Raw genomic sequence first — 22333 nt, forward strand, 5'->3', positions numbered from 1 at the left:
TTACAGAACTTGTTTTTATTGTCTACAGTTGTGATACAAAACAGTTGTTGAAGAAATTATTTCCCCAGGTATGAAAATGAGCACTCAGTGATATATTTGTAATGATGAAGTAAGGAATTTGAGAATTACTTCTTCACCTAAATTTAATGGTTTATTTCATAGTTTCACTGATGAATTTTTTCATTTTCTTCAATGATTAGCCATGACTCTCACCCTTCTTCTGGTATGTATACAGAAGTGTTAGGCACCAGCCTCAGCATATACAACCACAAACCAAATAAATGTTTTACATAAGACAGTTTGCTTTTATAGTGATCACACACTAATGTGAACATAGACTAAAAATAACAAATGTTGCTTTAATAAGGATTTTTTACAGTAGGTGTAAATATAAAAGTTTTTCAAATTATTTTCACAGGTATCACTGAACATTTCATAGCTGTCTGTTACAGAAGCACCTAAAAGTGCTTTGAGTCTTTCATTTATTATACATAGTTAAAATATATTACACTTCTGAAGGTATCTTAAATCACTGAACGGTTTTGCTAGCATCTTGATGAGCCAAATGGGAATAAAAGGCAGTCCACATTCATGATGTGAATATACAGTAAGGTGTTTGACATCCTATTAAGTCATTGCTCATGTTCTCAAAATAACCATGGTGATGAGACCTGAAAGACAAGAATTAAGAACTAGACATTTTAATTTCACTGAATAAAACATTCAAAATAGAGATAAGACAGTTATCCTGTCACTGGCCAAGAAAAAAAACAGGTAAAAATGCATATGTGCAAGCAGAATGAATTTATATACATCCATCACATAAATACCAGAAGTGTTGCTCCAAATTTTGATGTAGATAAAAATTAGCGTATAAACTTACACTCAAGCGCTATCTAATAACTAAACTTCAAAGAAGCTATAACCATTCCAAACGATTATCAAACTCACAGCTGGAAATGTTAATACTGAGATTTTGACTTGGCTAAGTATAACACTAGCACACAAACCCCCAGTTCTGATGTGGGCTAGCTAAGGGTAGTGTAATTTAAATGCCGAATCATCAGTAAGACAGATTAGCTGAAAGCTCCAAGCCATTTTTTATTCTGCTCTGTGGACAATAACATCGTTGTCTAAAACTAGTCTTTGATCAGTCTGCATAGGGAGCTTTCTGCAGACTTTGTTGTGACCTTTAAAAGGAGAAGGAAAAGAGGAATTGCTCTGACGGAGGTAAAAAAAATAAAAAGAAGCAGCAGAAGCTCCAGGGACGAAAGCAAAAAAATACAGGGTTAATAAACTACTCATGCCACACTGAAGAGTTCACTTTAATTACGTGCTGATACAGGGGAAAAAAGTACAAGTCTGCAAGTTCTTATCCATAAGTTTATATAGTACAAGGTAAAGAGGCATATGGAAAAACATAAGGGCTCCTGGAATCCCACCCTCATGTAACATCAAAATAGTAATTTATCAGTTCTTAGGCCATCTTATTTTCTTTCAGGCTTGGAAGATGTTAGTATAATAGCTCTTCACAGCAGAGATCTTAGCTAAAGTCTAGAGATCTCACTACAGACAAAGAAATTGCTGAGAGTATTTTGTTATCCTGCCACTACATACTGATTTAACTTTATAAAGACATTAAAGATAAAAGTATGAAAAAACAGAGTTGTAACGCTGCCTTCCATTAGATAAGCATTTTATCCATTAAAGAGGAATTATAGTTCAGCTGTTTGTTAAGGTCTGCACTACCTTCGGCAATCACTACCACCAGTACTGCTGCAGGCCCTAATTTGGATCATCTGAATCACTGCCGAAGTAACAGGCTTCTGGAAGGTGCTACAGCACAGCCCGTACCATGTGTGTATGCATTTTCAGGTGAGAAAGGGTTTAACTCATTTCTGTAAAGCAAATTCTCAAATGTCATATGGCCCAGTTGTCACGGCATAAACCTTTTTCAATTAAATGCTAAACAATCCAATTGTACTTCATTGTGGAAGAAAGTAGTTTCATCTTCTTAAGGGCAATCAACCTGTGTTCTAGATGAGCAAGCGTGCTATACACAACACTTCCTGAGTATTAACAGCACTGCTACCGAAGGATCAAGATGCACAGGGACTTCATAATGCATCTATAAGCAGGTAAGTTGTTGCAAATGGTTTAATACTATAGTTAGCAACAGCAGAAATTTGAACGTTTCTCAAAGCTAGAGGTAAAAATAAAGCAAGGATTACTGCAAGATCCCAATCTGAAAATACATTACCATCAGCTCATATAGAGATGTAGGCTTCTGGTTAGCAACGGGTGAGTTTTAAAACCTTTTCAGCAGACTGACTCTCAGAAGTCAGTCATTAAACTGAGTGTGCGCATTAACCACCACGAATTTGCATCATTTCTTATCACTACCTCACCTCTAGCTATCAGTTTGAAGCTGCCTAGCTCCTTTCCTTTAAATCCTCATTTCTGCCACGTAGTGGGACAGGAGAACTGAGCTTAGTGTGACTGCTCTTCAAATCTGAAATAGTTACAGAAAAAGTCAAATTAAATGTGCAACTTATCTATGCTTGCTAATTGAGGAGGAAGTTAGCAATCTGGAAGAGCTGTGGACGGCAGTTATCTCTTAGCAAGTGTTTATAACAATTTATTTCTAAACATTTTAACTGCTTATCAAGAGGGTAGTGAATGGAGCCTTTCAGAACAGCTCATCTGGGTTGAAGAGAGAAATAAAATCAGAAGAGTTCTAAGTTCTGCAGTAGAGTAACTATTTCAATACAAGAGAAAGAAACAACAGCACATTCCATTTAATTTTGTTGGCAGATGATTATAGGTGTTAGTAATTTGGCCAGTCACCAAATGAAGGTAAAATCAGCATGTAGGGGCCTGTATAATATTGAGTAAAATCTGGTCTAAAATAGTTACAATTACCACTTTCCCCTGATACCACTATGGCTGTAACTTAAAATATAAGTGGGGCTGCAACAGAAAACGGATGCGGTGCTTTGTCTCCATTAAGTTTCCTGAAGCCACTGACAAACACAGGAGAAGTTTCTCGAATCACAGAAGTTGCAATAAAATACTTAACAAAATCCAAAATACTCACCTAAAACATAAGCAGCAACTAACTTTTGATTCACACTTAAATGGAGGTAGAGAGGCACCAGGGATTCCATTTCCCCCAATGTAGGTAGCATTAGTGCTGCAATACACACTATTCCCAGGAAGACTGTTAGTAAACTAGGTCCCGACGAGGCAGTTCTGTTTTCTGAAACACAAAATAGTACCGCTGGTAAGGAATATCTACCCAGTATAAGTGTTAAATATTCTGCAGAAGTGTTTGCAGTACATCAGAGCTGCGCTATCTCAAAATTTTCTTTTTCCCTCTGGAGTTTGGAGGGGATGGAAAACAACTCTTAAACCCGCTTTCCTATGCCTTCTGCATTTTGCAGTGAAGAAGGCTGCTCCGTGTTCCAAAGCTGATGCTGGAACTTGTTTTCACATGACTTTCCAAACCCCTCCCTTCTGGAGGAACAGAGCCTGCCAGGCTCAGTAGCTATATATACACACACACTCATGACAGTTAGATGTTCCAGCAATGCTGGAGGTTTCACCATGCATCCTGACTCCTGACACTGATATGTTCCCTCAGCGATTAACAGTCAATTGGGAAAGAACACCTAGAGGAGGTGCACAGGCAGATAACTCTGCTTACACCTCCAGAACAAAACTTGGCTCCAGCAAGAACACAAACTGTTCGGCCAGAGGAGTTTCTCTTATTTCTTTTAGAGGAAGATTCAAGGGCTGCACCTGCCAGAACAAGCTTATGTGCCACAGATGAGCAGCATTTCAAATTTGCTGTAGAAACTGAGAGAGTGAACTGCCATGGCAGTCTAGTATCACTTGAACAAGGAAATGCAAACTATAGACTAAATTGTCCTTTGTGCTCTTTACTGTGCTGCAGATTAATAGCTGGAACCTACTCAAAGACACACTGCATAGTTGTTTTTTTAAAGAGCTGTTAATGTGTTAGTTGAATATTTCTAACCAAATTCTTCAGACCCATTAGGAATTAGCAAGTGTTTTATCAAAGTTTTCTATCCTCACAGTGACTAGCAGTGTGTGTCCCATTTTAATTCTATTGATCTATTATTTCCAGGTTGCAGGTTATAGGCAAAGACTCTACTTGCTCTGTTTATTATTTTTCTGTACGCAAGCAATATAATTTAGCTAACAATGTTTTAAAGCAGTGAAATAGCATTTGGATTAAGACCAGTATCAGATTGTTCAGGATGGTTAAAACCCTCTGTACTGAAACAACTGTCATAGTAACATTTTGTTCTGTGAGCCCTGAGAACTTGTAGGTTTAGTTTAACCACGTATCCTCCTACTATCCATCTTGAGGATTTTTTTAGTGTAAGGTATTTCACCAGCCAACAAACTATGTATAAATGCTGAAATGGTTTTATAACAGGAGGAACACTCTCAAGCAAGTTAATCCATTTTCTGGAAATTATTTTTGTTCTTGTCATGAAAAAGAAAGCAGCAACAAGATTACACTATAAGTCAGTAGACTGTCAAGTCAAGAATCCAATCAGATTCATTTCCAGTAAACCTTAATAATTTTTATCTCTCTCCCTACTACTTCGATTTAGCTGTTTGGTCCAGGCTTTGCCCAAGACTGTTGATTTACTTCCTCATATATGAAATGAGGCATTCCCAGCTAGCAATTTTGATTTTTTTGTACTTTTCAGACAAAGGAGACAGCACAAAACAAGGAGCACTTTAGAAGATGTTTTGGCAGTATATCCTGCTCATCAGGAAATGGAGGATTAAGGGTTTGGAACAAAATCAGAAGGGGCAAGTGTTCTGAAAGAGACCAAGGAAAAAGGTAACTGATCCTTTTGCAGATAAATTCCCATTGGCAGTAACAGAACTGCTGCACCAGAAGAATATAGAGGGTACTCTCCAAGGTACAATAACCAAACTCGGAGCAGAAAAAAGTCATGATTAATCGTGACAGCACAAGCAGTACTGCCATAGTTTAGTTCTTGAGTGCTATCGTCCCTCAGTGATTAATTCTTTATTTATTTGTAAGACCGATTTTTTATTTTTGAAGTTTATTTTCATCTAGTCTTTCTAGTCACTTGAGCTATTCCAAATTGACTCAGAGGACAGGAGGGGTAAAAGATTTCAACTACCTGGTTGACACAAAGTCTGCTCAAAAAAGACACTTTCAGCCAGGTGTTCTTTTATTCGCTTTTCCTCCTCTTCCTTTTGTTGTGGTGGTTCCTTTGCAGATGGAAGTAGAGTAGCAATAATCTCCTTCCTCCCTAGTGCTTTCCTCTGGCTCTGCTCAGACACTTGCAGACGAAATTTATCTATCACACCGTAGTGAGCAGCCCGAACATCTCTGTGACGAATCACACTGCAGAGGAAAACAACATTTTCAAACAGAGGAACTAGTTTGTCTAGTCTATGTCTCCTGTGGAATTACGTCCTACAACCCCAACATTTCCCCTTTCTCCCCCCCACACAGTTCAGATCCCCATTCCATCCTCCATCACACAATGTTCTTGAAGATTTGGTCTTGCCTTCTCTCTCCCCTCCCTACGTTCATTGCACTATGACAAGGTATTCTGGTTCCTAAATAGATACTCCAATTGGCTCGCAAAAAAGAATAGTTAATTCTTTATCTAAGAACACACTTTTGCCTCAATCTGGCACCTATCTGCCAATCTTCATGAAACATTCATTATTTCAAAGATGCTTCGGAACTTTTAGCAGAACTGTTTGATGCTGGCAAGTGATTTCTAAAAGGTATAAGGGGAGCTGGGGCGGACAAGGAAGAAAAGAAAAGTAGGAGTGCTGAACACTTGGACAGACAAGGTGATGGCAAAAGTCTAGCTTTTTGAGGAAAGCAGGCTCGAAGCTTTAAAATTATACTTTCCCAGATGCTACACTCATTGTCTCTGTGGATGAGAGTCAGCTAGCTGTAAAGGGATTTTCAAAATCAGGAACCCACTGATTTAGAGCATCTACCTGCAGTCAGAATTACAGCTATGTATCTACGTAAACATTTCTCACCTGTGTTTCAGTAAGCATGTTTGGATACAGAGACAGCAGAGCTGTTAGAGCCTTGTCTGTCAATCTAGTAACTACCTTGAGAATATTTTGCAGCACTGAAATGCTGTAGATACTTCACTAGCTAGCAAGAGCTAGGCCAGGTTCATCTACCCAAGCTGCAATCACAACATAGCCTGCAGTGTAGGCACACACCGAGTCATACCTGGAGAGTCCGGGTTTTCCTTTATCAACTTTGATACTGTCCAGCAACCACTCTGAACCTGTTTTGAACAGGTTGACCAAGATGGCTTCGATAGTAAGGCAGGGTGATAGTTGTTAATTGCTTCTAGTTTTACATTATTTCATGGGAAAAAAATCGTGCAAGGCCTATAAAAGGCAGTTTTAAAATAACACTGATCAAAGTCAACACAGAACTCTGCACACTGTTCTGCTCACCTGCCTCCTCTCTGCATTTATGATTCATTATGAAAATCCATATTTAGCACTAAAAAACTAGAACATGCAAGTTTTTAAGTCGTATCAGCTCTTAAGGGTTAATACAGATTTTAAGTGTTTTTCCAAAGTGGAGGACCTTTTTTTTTTTTTTTTTTTTTTGGTGAAAGGCTATTCTAAATTTCTAAGATAATAATAGCTAACCTGGAAAAAATACCTATTTGTAAGTGATGTGACTTCAAGAAGGTTGCCATCTCCTGAGGGGAAAAAGTGATTTTCTCCTTAGTAATATAGGATAGTGCTCTTAAAATTGCTTCAAAAAAGATCTTTGTGATAACATACGTGATTAAAATGCTGCAAAAAAACAGATTCTTGTTTCAGACTTAAGTTAAAGGAGTTGTATCACCTGAAGTGATCTACGATCACAAACAGAGAAAGTGCTAATACTTGATATCTGGTTTGAACAGTCTATTTAACAAGGAAACAGAAACTACGTCATCCTAAGCTAGAAAGGTACAGGAATGTTTGTGGTATTATATCACTTCAGAAGCTAAAAGTGTGCTTATGACAGGCTTTCAGGAAGCTGAGTGTTGGCTGGGCAACTGCCTTCACTGAAACAAAAGGTTTTTTCCCCTGATAATCCTAATTCATCCAACTCTGAGCATATCAGAACAGCAGATTCAGCTCCATTTCTTTGGGACTTCCTTCTTAATTTTCTCTCTCCTCTTAGTATCATAGTACCAATTAACCTAAACAGAATCTTTATGTAACACTGTGCTATGAGAACATGCATCTGCTGCCAAGCAAAGAGATGTTTTCTGCAGACCCTTATAAACAGATACATTCTCCTGTTTCTTTTTAGAGACCATTGCATAATTAGAAGCTCTGTAGAATATCTGTTTATCTGGCAAATGGCCATACTTACATAGTACTGCTCATATCTTGGAAGTAAACACTGCCCTTAGACAACAACCAACGGAATGAGATGGGTTTCCTGCCACACAAAAACTCCCTTGGAAACATGGATACACCTTATTTTTCTTTATTTAATAGAAGACATTTAAGATGAACAAATGTCATCAAAATTGTGTGTCTACTAAAGACTAGAGTAGTTTACAGACAGACACGTTGGTATATTAACTTTGTTCCATTTTTAGGATTATTGCTCCTGCCCATTTAAACTTTTTGGTTCCATATTTTAAATACCCTTTCTATTTGGTGAGTCCTTGGAATTTTCCAAATCACACCTAAGGAAACCAGCCTACAGGAAAGAGCCATTCCCCGAGCACATTATTATTTATTTGACAAAAGACAAATCATTCAATAGCAGGGTTTTTGTTTATGGACATTAATTGACCAGAGGGTCCTGGTGTTTTACAGTTGACAAATTTCTAGTCAGAAAGCTCAGTCTACTCTTTTAGGCATGTCATCCTTTCTTCAGCTGTACCTATACATCAGCACAGAAATAACATGGCAAATAGATGATGAAAGAAGTTGGGCTATTCTAGCTTATGTAACTACTGCTTCCTCCACTTTGAATTATAGCAGCCTACAGGCCCTACACAATATTGTGGTGACTTAGCCAGGGTTCACCTTCCCTCTGTTACTGGGTTGGGACCTGAATGGAGAAACAAGTAAAGGGGAGGGAAGAGGAGAACAGAGGAAGAAAGAACAAGAGAGGTGGTCAGGGTGAAAGGTAGGTAAAAGTACCTTTATTAAATATGTCCCAGGAAAGTGTGTTCAGTAGAACTTCATACATTTTCATTTTGCAAATCTGCAAACAAATATTTCTCACAAAGAAATCCCAACCCTGGGGGGTCTTGGTTTTCTTGTTAGAACTAACACAAAAGTACTCAGAGGAGGCTCGTATTACTCTCACTGATGGTTTAAACAGTATACTACAGGATGCATTTACTAGCATTTTATTTATGCTTAAAGACAAAATTAAAGAAGGGAGCATCTCCAAATTGTTACTTCTGTCCTACAGTAAAAGGATAGCAAAGATGGGGTGGCCAAAAGAATACAAGAGATTAGGAAAACATAATATTTATAGAATTTAATTTATACTATGCATGCTGTCACTTACTACCTCTTAAAATAATAAAAGAAATTAAGGTAATCAAATATCCTACTATTAGGAAAAAACAAAAACACTTTTACTTACATATCAACACAGCACTGAGGCTTCACTGTACCAGCAGCATCAGCCACCACATATTTATTTGGAGTTGTACAAAGAACTGCAAAGAAAAGAACAGCAGTGGTAACAAGTCATGAATTATTACCTCATTAATTTCATCAACAGATACATGTAAAGACACAAGTTTGGTTTTGCCACAAATATAATGTTACATGAATTAAAACTGGACTTTTCAAGATCACCAACTAATCCTTAAGTAGAACTTAACCTAAGAAACCCACCTTTGAATTTTAAGGCAAACTCATAGGGGTTATATAGAGTCAACACCTGCTTGTGTGTTGACTGGTCATCTGCATAAAATATAAGTTCTGTAGGAAAAACAAAAACAGGAAGATTTCCTTCCACTAACTCTGGTTGTCTTCTTTGTTGCTGCATTGGCACTGAATCCTCCTTGCTGCTTCTTGTGTTCTTATGATTTTTGTATCTTCGGGGACTTCAGTTTTTGAATCGTTTAAGAATTCCAAAGCATTTTGGCAATTCTGAAGGAAAAAAGGGGAAAAAAAGAGAAAAAAAAAAAACAAGATTATTTCCATGAATCTATACTAAACTGAGACAGACAACAAACGTGTAAAAATGAAAAACTTGATGCTTGGTTATGTATCTACCTATACTTAAATTCTTTAAAAACATGGAAGTATTAAAAAAAAAAAAAGAATCAGATGTATACCTATTTAACAAACTGCTATAAAATAAATGGATAAGCACTTCTTCAGTGAATAACAGATTCGGGCATCCCAGTCTATGCCTAGTGTTGCTTATAACGGACAAACATTTGCAACGCAAACCAAACAACAAAAAAATAAATGCCGTTCTTGCCTTGGATAACTAACATTTGAGAAAAGAGCAGAAATGAGGAAACACAGAGGTGTAAGGCAGCAGCAGCCACTGTTTGGGCAAGGATCTCACTGCAGTGGTGACCTACTCAGAACGTTCCTGGATGAGGCACAGCCACTTAGGTATCTGCTCGCATAGGCACTGAGGTATGTCAAACCCTACAGATTCAGAACAAAGGAATGGGGAACATCTTCATGCTTTGTTTAAGCTCAGGTCTTGTTATGCTTGCATGGTAGTTACTGGCAATGAACTGAAAAATAACTGGGATGATTAACACCAAACAGACTTTGGATTTACTATTGGGTTAAAAAACAAGAAACGTTTTCTACCACCACTGTCTCTAAACAAAGCATAACCACCATAATTCTCCTTCTACCATCCCCACAGTTTTGTTTTATTTTGAGTGGCATTCCAGAACTAAAACCAGAACCTATGACCTGATCAAACAACAATCCCAAATGCAATTCATAAAATAAAATTAAGGCCAGATTCCTCAGCGTGCATGTCACTGACTTTACACACTACAGACAAAACCAAGTGAAATAGCTACATATATATTTTCCCCAAGAATGTCACATCTTACTGTACCTCATATAGGTTAGTTATCAAACTGAAGGTGTCATTTGAGGCTTAACTTTATTCTACAGTAGAAAACATCAGAAGAACAAAAAGTTCCCACTGACTTATTAGCTATAATTACCACTTCCAATGAAGCTTTATAAAACATCCATTTAAACTGTTCTCCAGACTAATAATCTGATCTCGTTGCAACATAAGACATTTAGTTTTTGAGATTTCTAGCAGCGAATCGCCTTAGCATTAAGAACAAACAAAAAATAAATGCTTATTTTCCACATTCTAAATATCATGCTGTTCACGCTGCCAAACACCAGATACATGCTTCATACTTGAAACATGACACAAATTTAGTTGTTTACTAGAACATTACCTAGACTATTTTAGTAGTCCCTGTCAAATCTTCAGACTTACAGGTTGTGATTCTTATTCACAAACTAAGCTTCTCAATCTCTTTATTTTTTAAAATAACAACTCATCCTTGGAGAACTTAAATTTATGGCTCTTACTGGAAAGTCCTTCCCCCAGATGCAGCTTCTTTTCAGGGCAGAGGTTTATTTCCACTTCACTGAAACGCTACTAATAATATTCTGAAAACAAATCCCCAATGATAGTGTTCCAAGTTGATGCTCTGCTACCTTATTAAGAAGGGTCTAGAAAAAGAAATAGATCTGTAAGTAGCCGTTTGAGTTCTACAGTGCTTTTGGAATTTTGGTAAATCTGTTTTGTTTCAGAAGAATTAATGAATTCTAAAATCACTTTGTGCAGCAATTGTAAGTATTATTTATTGAACAATTTTATGTACTGTTGCAAAGTGAGATTCACTGCTCCATTCAAATATATGAAGACTATACAAAGATGTAACATGAAAAAAGCTGCCAAATCATAGGCACACAAAATCATTTCTTCTTTCTCATAGGCAGAAGAAAAAATAAATTTACTGGAATTAGCTCAATGCAATATACAGTAAGCACATGCAAGAACCACTGGTTCTCATGCTGCATAAATGCTATATAACAGAAATATAGGCCATCTTCTGAAATTAACTTTTTTTTTTCCCTAACAAGTGTTTTAAACTACTCTACAACCAATATCAAACTACTACTAGATATTCTAACGACTAGATTTAATCAAATACAGACGGTTATTTGTAATCATTAATGCAATTTTGATGCTTTAAGGTTTTTTTTTTTTTTTTTTTTTTTTTTTGTTTTTTGTTTTTTGTTTTTTAACATTGCACAGGTTTCATTCTGATTCCTGGTATCACACCACAACTCTAGTTTCTTCAGTTCAGCCAACAGCAAGAGTTCAGGTGTCCAAAACCCCACAAATCACAATGTTAGCAGAACAGTGGATCAGTAAGCCTACCAGCAGTCTTGTTTTTCTTACATATCCATTGATAACACAGTGCACAAACCTCCCAGGAATCCACAAACTTGTAGGCTCAAAGCCACCAATCTGAAGAGAATATATCCCATTATTGCTTCCTTTTCTTATTTAACTTGGCTGGACAAGAAGTCTCCACTCCAAACTGGCAGAAGTAAAACCTGGCAAACCCAGGTCTATGGTAGGTACATTTGCTGACACAGCAGTGTCATTCAGGATGTAAATTTCTAGGTTTCTAAGCAAGCAACAAACATCCTTTCTGAGAGAATTATTTTGGCTTAGAAGTCACCTTGCTGGGGTACCTCACCAAGTAATGTCAGTAAAATATTCTTCCCAAAGACTGCATTATAACTTGTACAGACACTGGGGAGATCCAATGATTTAGTATTAGCAATAGCGCATCTTTCACACAGCACTCATCAATGAGAAGCTGTAAAGATTTTTTTTTTTTTTACAGAAAACGTCTGTAATCAGAACTTCTTTACATAGTTCAAACCCAAAGAAGCACTCCTCAAAAATGTTCAGAATAAAGCTACACAGCTGGCTGCCTTTGGCACGCCAGCCAGTTCATGTAAAAGAAACTTGTCCCTCACTGTTCTAGGGGTGCACTGCACGCAGCATTCTTTTGTTCAGTCAGTGGTCACCATAATTACTTCAGAACTTAAAGGGAAGCACAAACAATTCTTTACAAAACTGAGACCTGTGGTCTTAATCTGTGACCATCTGTGCAGATGGACTTGTGGTACCGCCAATGAAATTCCACGCAGCCGCAGTAATCTGTCAAATGCAATGCTCATTACAGGACAGGGGCTGAAGTGTAACACCTGAATAACGCCAGATTGCTTTCCAACACCCTTTGAAGCCCAGACAAACCGCTTCCACTGATATTTTCTTCAGCTCAGTAAGGATCTTTTCTCCCTTTTCCTCCCTGAAGTTACTAAATATATAATGCTTGTGTCACAATAGCACGGATCTGCCAGCATTTCCTGTGAAATCCCTTTCTTCATAAATTTAACCTGACAGAAAAAAAAAAAAAACACCATGAAGTGAAACGTAACTTCTCTTTAGGCTCAGAAATAACACCAGCTCTGATTTGTTTTTATTTAACAAGTATCTGCTGAATAAATAAATCAAGTGGGGAAATTTTTTGTTCCACTTTAACTTCCAACAGCGTCATCACCATGGCTTCCCAGTACATACGTATGTATACATACATACATATATGTGTATATATAGTTATTTCTGTCAAATAACTTGACAGAATATCATCTGGTAAACACTATTCAGAAGGTAACCTCTTTACAGTCAGTCTCCACATTGTTTTATTAAAAATGTGTAATTACAGTGTAATCTATGTTTGTTCTCTCTCATAATCTACCCCCTGAATCCACACAAAAAGCCTTTCTACACTGCATAAACTCAATAAATTCATGACTGAGGTACGTATGCCTTTTGAGCACACATTTACAAAATAAGCCATGAAGTCTTCTTCAAAATTCCTCCCTATGCCAAGCAGAGCAATTATCTTACCTTTAAGCTACACGCAAATAGAGCATACGATCTGAAGCAGATCTATTAACATTTTGTTTCTCCAAAAGTTTTTGAAGGCCTCAAAATGCACTTACGCAATCCAATGTTTAAACTACCTGCAATTATTTGGGAGAGTCATCCAACGATTCGAGCACGGCCCCAGCAGTCAGGTCGGCTGGGTTCCATTATTGCTAGCTCCGTCACCGGCTCTATGACCTTGAGCAGTTGGTTAACCTCACCTCAATTTGCTCATCTATGAAGGCACACATTCTGCAAAGTATTTAAGTAGGCGGATAGTCACAATCGAACTGGCAGAACCACTCTGAGACTCTGCACAGCCTCGGATGAAGTACACTACTGTCCACCTCCTTACAGGGCGGTGAGAAATGTAATTGGTAACTGTCTTCAGGATGCTGTAAAATGAAGTAGTCCCAGAGCGTTACCTATTAGAACGGATGACTACAACATGCATAAATCATGCTGATACTAACAGCAAAGCTCATTAGGTCTGCATTATTTTTTCCCTTTATTTTTTTTTTTCAAATGCCAAAAAGGTGATAATAACACATATGTTACTGCAGTACGGTTGTAGAGGCATGCGAAGCCAGGGAAATCTGGACTAACAGCTGTGCATTGTTTCTGATCCATCCTATCAGAAGAGTCCTACGGAAGACTTTCAAGGGCACATCTGCTCTACCCTGCATTTTCTCCCTTTCAGGCTGTGCTTAACGTACCAAACCGTTTCTTAAACATGTCCTGTGTCCATTAGCGCTAGGCGGTCGCTCTCCCTGTCTCAGACCACGTTCAAACACTCAGCCAGGACGCCAGGTTAGCTGAGGAAAACACTCCCTAAGGGCAGCACGGGCAGTAAGGCAGCCCGCTTGGACTCCTGCGGCGCACCTACGGAAGGCAGAGAAACGAGGCCGGCTGCCCCCGCTCGCTTCACCCCCCCTTCGTTACCCGGCGAGGAGCAGCAGCGGTGCGGGCTCCCGCTGCTCTCTAACGGCCTCTCTCCGCAGCCGGCGCCCTGCCCTGCCCTGCCCTGGCGGCGGCGATAAGCAGCCGGCCCCCCGCCGGCCCTGCTCGGCCCCAGCGGCACCCCGGGGCACCTTCAGCCCAGCCCCGGCCCCGCCTCAGCCCCCGGCCCGGGGAGGGGACGGCCCGGCCCGGCCCGGCCGCCCCTCGAGGCCCTGCTGAGGGGAGCGGCGAGGCGGGGAGGCTCGGCCTGACGGGGCCGGGCAGGGGAAGGAAGAGGGTGGCTGGGGGGGGGGGGTGCTCGCTCTCCCACATCGCCCCCGGCCCGCACTCACCCCTCGGGGCCGCTGGGTGCGGGCTCCTGGCGGCGCCCCCTTTGTCCGGCCCCCCCCGGCTGCTCCCGTCCCCGCCGGTAGCGTCGTCGCTATGGCTGCCGGGATGGGGCCGGGATGGCGGCCGCCTGCCTCCCGCCGCAGCCATCGCGAGACGGCGCCGCGCCTCGCCCCGCCCCGCCGCCATGGCCGGGGCACCGGCACGGCACGGCGTGGCCCCGGGCTGGGCCCTCGGGGGCTGCCCGGCCCCTCGGCAGCACGCCCGGGGACGGGGTGCAGCCGGCCCGGTTCTTCCCTCGTAGGGAAGGCTGTTATCTTAAAAATAATCCATTTCTCCTCACGACTTCTGCGGCCTGACGCCCTCCCCGAAGTGTCCCTCAGCCCTCCGGTGCCCTCGCTGCTGCCTTGTTCTGTCATGGGCTGCTAAGCGTTGTATAACGCGAAAAATGCAGCCCTACACTCACCACATAAGATCGTTTCCAGCTGTAAGATTAACACCGCAATGTTTTTTTTTTTATTATTATTATTATTATTTTTTAAGCCAGGTGAATAATTAAGATTTATATTAAGCCTTCCAGCCAGCAGGATTGCAAAACCTTTTTACCCATTACCAGACTTCACGCAGCAGTGAAACGAACACACGTCTCCTGTGAAACAAACAGAGCAGCCATTAGTATTTCACAATATCATCATGAAACAATCCAGGACAGGAAGTAACATATTTTGTCTATTTAAAATCATGGAAGACGCTTAACAAAGTTACTCATTTTGCAACTTAGCCAAGATGTGTGTGTTAGCACTGATCTTTTTCCAAATACTTCCCTCTGAAGGTCTTACAGTTGCTGGTAGCTCATGAGCAGTTTTATGGCTACAAATTACTCAATACTACAGTTAAAATAGAGAGGAATTAGAAATCCTGTCAGAGTTTCTGAAAATCCATGCAGTGAAAACTGGTAATTTGTTTGTTTCTTGACAAGTTTCAATTGGCTAATAGTTGTATTCCTGAATGTTTAGAAATAAAATGGAATTACTGTTTTCAAGTGGACTTGCAGACTTGAGTCTTCAGGATACATTTAGAAAATTACAATGTTTTTACTGAGTATTAAAAGGGTGTTGCTGATTTTGGAAACCTGTCTCAGGAAAGGCTCCTAGTGTAGCAGACATAAACACGCTTCAGAGATATTCAAATCAATAATAAACAAAATGATCAAATTAGAAAAAAAAAAAAAACATAATTTAAAATGGCTAGACTGAGAAGCACATTAGTTAGCCAAATTGATATTTTCCAGTTTGTCCAGCTCATTTACAAAGAAAGTTCAGAATCTGTAAGAGTACATTTAGATCTCCATTTGTAAGTTTCCTAGGACTCAGCTTTGGTTTCTCGCTTTTTTTATCTCCCACATAAAATAATGTTCACATTTACTGACCACTTGTTGAAAATCAGGAATCACGCTGGACTCCTTTCTTTTCCACCCACCTATCACGGTGGTTTGTTTCTAGCTTATTTGGGTATTTTAAAAGCCCCGTGTTGACTCCAATTAAATGTGGAAACTATTGTATATGTCTGAGTAGGAGTCATGTTCTTCTGCCCTGGTTTCTTGTGCCTGATGCATCAGCACAAACTCCACATCATTGACAATTTTGCAATAAAGGGCCCTTGAGAGAGATTGTGCCCCATACTGGGCATTATTAAAGGGATGCATGTGCCATCACTATTTAACCAGCACTGACATATGCAAAAATGTCACAGAGCTGCTTGATAAACTCGCTGATGCTGAGCCTCTTGGCGTGGAGCATGCACAACGCCTGGATTGGTACAGTCCTGACGCTCTCCTCGCTGCCTTGCCAGCAACCTCCAATACTTCAGATGGATGAAAAAAATACTGAAAGGAGTATACAGCTGTGCCCATAGGCCATGTGCTGTGGTAGACTGCTCATCTGACATGTGGAAGATGGAGACTACTGCCATGCGTGGCAGTAACTAGAATTATGTCAGATGTGTGGGAAGTTCTCTTTATCATTAGGTTATTATTTATTTTGCTTTCTCCTCACATTACTTTATTTTGCCTGAATAATTATTTCTGGGATCAGAGGCAGGCTGAGGTTGCAGTCCTTGTGACAATGTTGGTAAGGTGGGGAAAAGAGAAGAAAAAAATGTGGATGAGGAGGAAATCAGAAATACAGATCCAAAGGCGTAGAGACATAAGATGCAGTAGGGAATTCTGCGACAAGCTTGTCAGGTCACTTTAAGCTTAGTCTGAGGAATAAAAAGATTCCGTTTCTGTAGCTTATGTTTGGCCCTCTTAATTTTTTACCTACCGTGGAAACCACTGTGAGTTACCTAAAAACATTGGCTAGTCTTCCGTTACATAAAATATGGCCTACTTGCAGCCAGAAACCTGAGACTGGAGTCTGCAAATGCAGAATGCTCCTGAATGACTTCTGTGGAAGTGTTTTTGGTTGCTGTGGTGATTATCCATCTGTTTAAATACTTTATATGGGAGATTCTCAACCCATTTATCGAGGAGAAGATTTTCTTAAGTTGTGAGAAACACAGCATTATGCCTGATTCCTGTAGTTTTCACACTTGTGTAGCAAAAACTCTACCTTATCTGTCATGGCAGAAAGATAATTGTATTTACTGCTAGTCCGGTATGCCTGTAACACTAGCAAATGTGTTTCAGTGGTGCGGTTGGACAAGCTCACTGAATACAGTTTATGAGGGGGCCTCCTTTAATGAATTCTCAGTCTGAAGCAGTTACACAACATAAATTGTACTTTTACAAAGTCTGATAGGAAAAGAACTGGTGTGCAGACAGGAGTGCAGCGCATTTTATGTATCTCTGTCTTACCCATAGCTTGTAATACATTTAATTCTTAATAATTAATAGTTTTGTTGTGTTTTTAAAGGATCGTGCTTCCTCCAAGCAAACTGTAATATCTCTGTTTTTGAAATAATTGATATAATCCCTGTGAATTTTGTTTTTCTTGACAGTTGCCTTCGCCATGGCACAGCAGTGAAAATCCACTTCGCCTTTCAGATACCTCAGGAAATGAGGTGACGTATCTGTATTATTTCCATTCACACCCATATTATGTTTTTATCTCATCTTTCTGTAGAAAATATGATTTTTTAATAATTAATACTTAAATAATTAAAATACTTAAATAATTAAAAATGTTATTAAAACAAACAAACAAAACTTCATAAAAGATTTCTTCCTTTTAAAAGACTATCAAAGAAAGAAAATACAGCATTCAACCTACCGCCTTAAGGCAGCGTACACATTCTGATTTACAGTAGAAGCAAGAATTGTTCAGCCTAACTGTCTAAGCAGTTCTCTTGCCTTTAATTCATCTATTAAAACTTGTGGTTTGTTTTTTGACTTGCTTTTGTGGCAACTTTTCAAATTTCCACCCCCCAGTGGCAGCATGTTGCATTCCCATTTTACGTCACTTGGGACTTCAACATACTAACATGTATTTTTTTGTGTCAGGGGTTAGACTGTTTGTTTTTATGACTAATAATGTGGACCTTGGGAGCCAGATATCTAAGTACCATTGTGGAAATATCTAAACCTCTGTTAAAGTGTAATCCCTTTCAGGACGTGTCTATACAAGAGAGTACAGACAACTCAGAGCTCTCACTGCCCATGCTCCAGACTGTCTGGAAGCAAGCCAGTTCCAGCTTAGAAGTCCTTTACCTTAGCTCTGTGCCCCTACTAATGGCCCCTGAGACATGCCTATGGTGAGTACAGCATGCCAGAAAGCCATATTTGCTACAGAACAGATAAAATGATTTGGAAAAGTATAGCCTAAAGCATAGCTCAGTTTAAAATACTAAACAAGGGCAGGTTTCATGCACGCTCATTTCTTGAGAATAAGGCCAGTGTGAGATCTAAGCATTCATTTGTCTGGCTCACGTCTTATACTGAGTGAATTTTGCACAAAGTATACTTGTATTGTACTTCAGACAGGTATCAGGGTTCACTTCTTTCTACTTTGTGTCTGGGCTTATGGTTATTCATGTAGGAGTTCTTGACATATGCTTTGTTCCGTGAAGCTGTATAAAAGAAGCCATAATTGGGTCTTAGACATCACAGTATTTATAATCATTTAGAAACCTCAGAGAGAGCAAACGTTTAGAGTTTTATAGACAGTCATCATCTTTATGAAGTGTAGGATCTATTTCTGCGTTGTCTGTAGGACCCTGCTGAGAATCTTCATTGTCCTCCTCATCGAAAAGCTGCAAACTCAGCATGGTCTCCGCTTCTTTCGAGGATGTGCACACACATCTCTCGGAAATAGGCAGTTAACGGTTGTTTCATTAGACCTCTAATAACATCTCTATTTCATTTTCCTTCCAAACATGTTTACTTCAGTTTTGACACTTATTAATAATGTCATCTCAAAAGTAAGAGGTCAGCCTGACAGATTTACAGCTATTATAAAATACGATGCTATCTGCATACAAATGGACAAGCAGGAGCCTCACAGTGATTTTCCCTATTATTACTGCCTAAGGAAGCAATAAAAATTTAACATTTACCATTGGGAAACACCTGCAGAGATTAAATTAAAACTAGATTATATGCTTATCAGTTAAATGTTACAAAAGCAAACTCTTTGGAGATTAACATAAAAATTATTGTTATCAAAATCTTATTAAAGGCTTCACTCAGTACAATCCATTTTGCACCTCTGCTGCTCAAGCGTTCTACATGTGCAAATTATTAAGTCTTTGTGCAGCTGTATAGGGGAGACAGGGCAACCTTACTGAGGGCTTTGCTACTTTGCTAGCCGATACCTATGTTTAGATTTGACTTTAAAAGTTGACCACAAGTACCATTTGTCCTTCTCTTTCTGATCCTGCCTCCTTTCTGAAGGACTCTTTACATCGCATGCTCTGTTTCTTGAGCATGGCGCCAAGACCTGCTCCCTCATGGAGTTCTGCTGGGAGTTACTCTGGAAGCCACTTGTCCTTCCTGTTGTACTTGTTCCTTATTATGGTCAGCAGGACAAAGACAAAGGATTTTCAAAAAACTAGGAGCTGAGAACAAGCAAGTGTTACTGCTGCTAGCAGATTTTCTTTGTGCAGCCTTTGGTACTTTGCAAACACATTGCAGAAAATAGAAATCTGGGAGGCATGTGGGCCAGAGTTGATCTCTGACCTGGAAATTCAAAAAGCTTCGGATTTGGGCTTTACTGCCTCCAATAATTGAGGAGTTTATAGTGTAGATAATCTACAGGCACTGCCTTGAACATGACACCATCAGCACAGGTACTACGAGTACTTGGATTACATACACGGTGGTTAGAGCTTATTTCTCCATCTGGTATTACTGTGATTCCTTTGACTCCAAGGCATTAGAAGCAAGCTGCCTTTGACATATTCTGAACTGTGTATGGGAGGGTACAACTCAGCAATAGCCACATCCTGAATTACTTAGGTGAAGGCCCAGGCCAGGAAAAAACTTTGTGGAGATCAGACTGAGTGGTGGATCTGGAGAGCATGATGCTAATAAGAGATTGAGATTGTAAATGAGGTGATTGTAAAACAAGTCATGTAGTTTCCAGAGGACAAATTCAGAGGGAGATCATAGGGTATCAGGCCATGGTTCTCCAAACATTTCTTCTGGAGACAAATTTGACTTAGGAACCTTATGGCCATTTTTTCCAGCCACTTGCCATCTCCTCCATTGTGTCAGCACAGACCTTAACGTTTAGGTAAGTGATCAGGGGTGTGGGGCGAATCCAGCTTAAAAACAAAACAAAGGAAAAATAAACAAAAAAAATAGCAATTTAAGTTTATAAAAATCCAGGAAATAGTGCATAGAACAAGGGGGGAGGTGGGTGGGTGGAGGAGATGCAGAGGTTGAAAAGCATAGCCAAAGACTGGGGAGTAGAAATAGCTGGAGCTTGCTTTGCAGGGAAGAAAAAATGTCTGTGCAACCATGGCCTAACATTTGAAGTAATAAGGGTTTGTTGGCCCAGCTGATATTCACTGAAATAGGTTAGGGAGTGTTAGAACGAGTATATCCGGATCAGAGGGGTGGTAACCTGTTGCAGGGCAATGCTCACAAGCCCCTGGGCAGACTGGGGGAGGACTCTTGTGTCAACACAGCTGGATTTGGGAGGAGATAGGTGTCCACAGACAGACTCCCGGCACTGTCACAGTGTAAACCAGTCTTGCCTTACGCCTCCCTCTCAAGTGCAATGTGTCTTCCAGCACTACTGTAGCGTCCAGTTTGCCCTCCCCTGTGCCTGAAGGGACAAACTGTACATTAGCATTTTTATAACAAACTTTCTTTTGAGAGTAGGTAATGGACATATCTGGTAACTTAAGCAGAAGCCATAGGCACATCCAAATAGGGTGTGAGTCTGTGTTCTGTCATTTTATTTGGACAAATTACAGTATTTAACTTGGAAAGGCCTACTCATGTCTCTTGCTTGACTGTCAGGCTCTGAGCTGTGTGAATTACCGACATGGGGATTTAAGATTTCATTTTTCAAAAATGACGTACGTTTTTGTATGTACATACCTATATCCAAGATGTAGAAACTACTTAACTGTAGTCCGAATTTTCCAGTCATTATACTAAGTAATTCACTTCTACTGCCACTAGAGGTATAACATTCACTTGAGCAAATACCAAAGGAAACATTTAGTTGGAAGCCTTGCCCATATTAATATTTCATTTTTCAAATAATGCTTTTGATCTGTTTTTTTTTTTTTTTTTTTTTTTTGAGGCCTCATCCTACTTTGCTTATTCCTGTTGGGCACTCTTTCTTTTATTGAACTAAAGCTGACTACTTGTGAGATGAAATGCCACCTTGTGATTAAAGGGTACAGAATTGAGTGCTCATTTAAGCTGCATAAAAAGCTAAATTATAGTGTCAGTCATCATATCAATCATCTGCAACTGGCTCATGTGCAAGCTTGTACCAGCACATTTGTAAATCTCATTTCACATTGCTTGTTGTTCTGGTGCAGAATGATGTTTATTCTGAAATGCAAACATAACAAAATCTGATATTAAATTAATCTAATTTGTGTATGTGTGTGATGACCAGCTGCCACTCAGATAGAATAACCTTTTGGAAACGCATGCAAATGTCAGTGGGGACAAGGAAAAGCTTGCAAAGCAGCAAAGCTCCCATGTCCCCGCTGGGAGTGGCAGGAGAATTGCGGTGTACCCTGGGGTTTAATCGTGGACCTGCAGCGTCTGCACAGTTTGAGCGCAACGCAGGGGACGGTTCTGCACCGAGGTGTTTTTTTTTTTTGTGGGGAGGCAGAGGTTGGCCACAGTAGGACTAGCTGCAACCCTGTTGGAGCGTAATCTCCGCCTGTTTGAAGTTGGTAACCTTTCTTGCAGAATTTCCGACATGCTCAGCAGCAGCCTGCCAGCTCGCTGCTGCCTGCGCAGAGGCGGCCGGGAGCTGCGGGTTGCTGTGGGAACTGCCCGCTGTGCCACTGCAGAGCTGAGGCCTCGGCAGCTCTCCCGCTGCAGCCACGCAGCCTGGCGTTGCCACATGCTGCTTTTCACCTCCCTCCTCAGTTTTGCCCGCTGAGCACGCTGATGGCAGCTGAGAAGGGACGAGAGCGTGCCAGCTCGAGAGCGAGCGCGGTGGAAGTTCGGTGACTCGAGCTCTCGCCTGAACTGCAAATGTCTCCCATCGCAGCGAGCCCACAAGCAGTCTTTCTGCCATGTTCCCCTTGCAGGACTGCGCCCACCCAACTCCCCGCTCAGCACGGGGAAATGGAAAAACAGGAAATTCCGTGATGAGTACTGGAAGAAGAGATCTCTCTTACGAATTTCGTGAAATTTAGTTTGTTATTTGCAGCGAAACTGAAACTTTCAGAAAATATGTGCGTTATGGATAGATTGAAACTTCTGTTTTAATTTAGTCTTTATTGTACTGTAATATGATGTATTGCCCTGTAATATTTGTAGGCACTGTGCTGCATGGTCCAGTACTGAAAAATTAT

The 22333-nt window shown here is 40.2% G+C and overlaps 1 protein-coding gene and 1 long non-coding RNA gene across 10 annotated transcripts in view; one reads left to right on the forward strand and one right to left on the reverse strand.

Annotated features, from left to right (window-relative positions):
- On the reverse strand, window positions 1–14760 carry MOSPD1 (motile sperm domain containing 1). 9 transcript variants are annotated; one of them, XM_067005170.1, is made up of 7 exons: window positions 14347–14760; window positions 9060–9189; window positions 8675–8750; window positions 5193–5419; window positions 3098–3259; window positions 2409–2512; window positions 1–671 (listed from the first exon to the last, which is right to left on the reverse strand). In XM_067005170.1, exons 1-6 carry the CDS (start codon window positions 14758–14760, stop codon window positions 2433–2435), a joined length of 1089 nt encoding a protein of 362 aa, XP_066861271.1. In that variant the 3' UTR covers window positions 1–671; window positions 2409–2432. The 9 variants fall into 9 exon arrangements, with proteins under 9 accessions (XP_066861271.1, XP_066861270.1, XP_047932394.1 ...); XM_067005169.1 differs by having other exon boundaries at window positions 5190–5419; XM_048076437.2 differs by having other exon boundaries at window positions 5190–5419; window positions 8932–9189; window positions 14347–14483.
- LOC106037429 (uncharacterized) overlaps window positions 13783–22333 on the forward strand; it is an 18949-nt gene continuing 10398 nt past the window's right edge. The window contains exons 1-2 of the long non-coding RNA XR_007168281.2: window positions 13783–13864; window positions 17339–17401. This is a non-coding gene — a long non-coding RNA (uncharacterized lncRNA). The remainder of the gene's footprint in view (window positions 13865–17338; window positions 17402–22333) is intronic.

The sequence above is a fragment of the Anser cygnoides genome, chromosome 13, assembly GCF_040182565.1.
Source record: "Anser cygnoides isolate HZ-2024a breed goose chromosome 13, Taihu_goose_T2T_genome, whole genome shotgun sequence".
NCBI classification, from domain to species: Eukaryota; Metazoa; Chordata; class Aves; order Anseriformes; family Anatidae; genus Anser; species Anser cygnoides.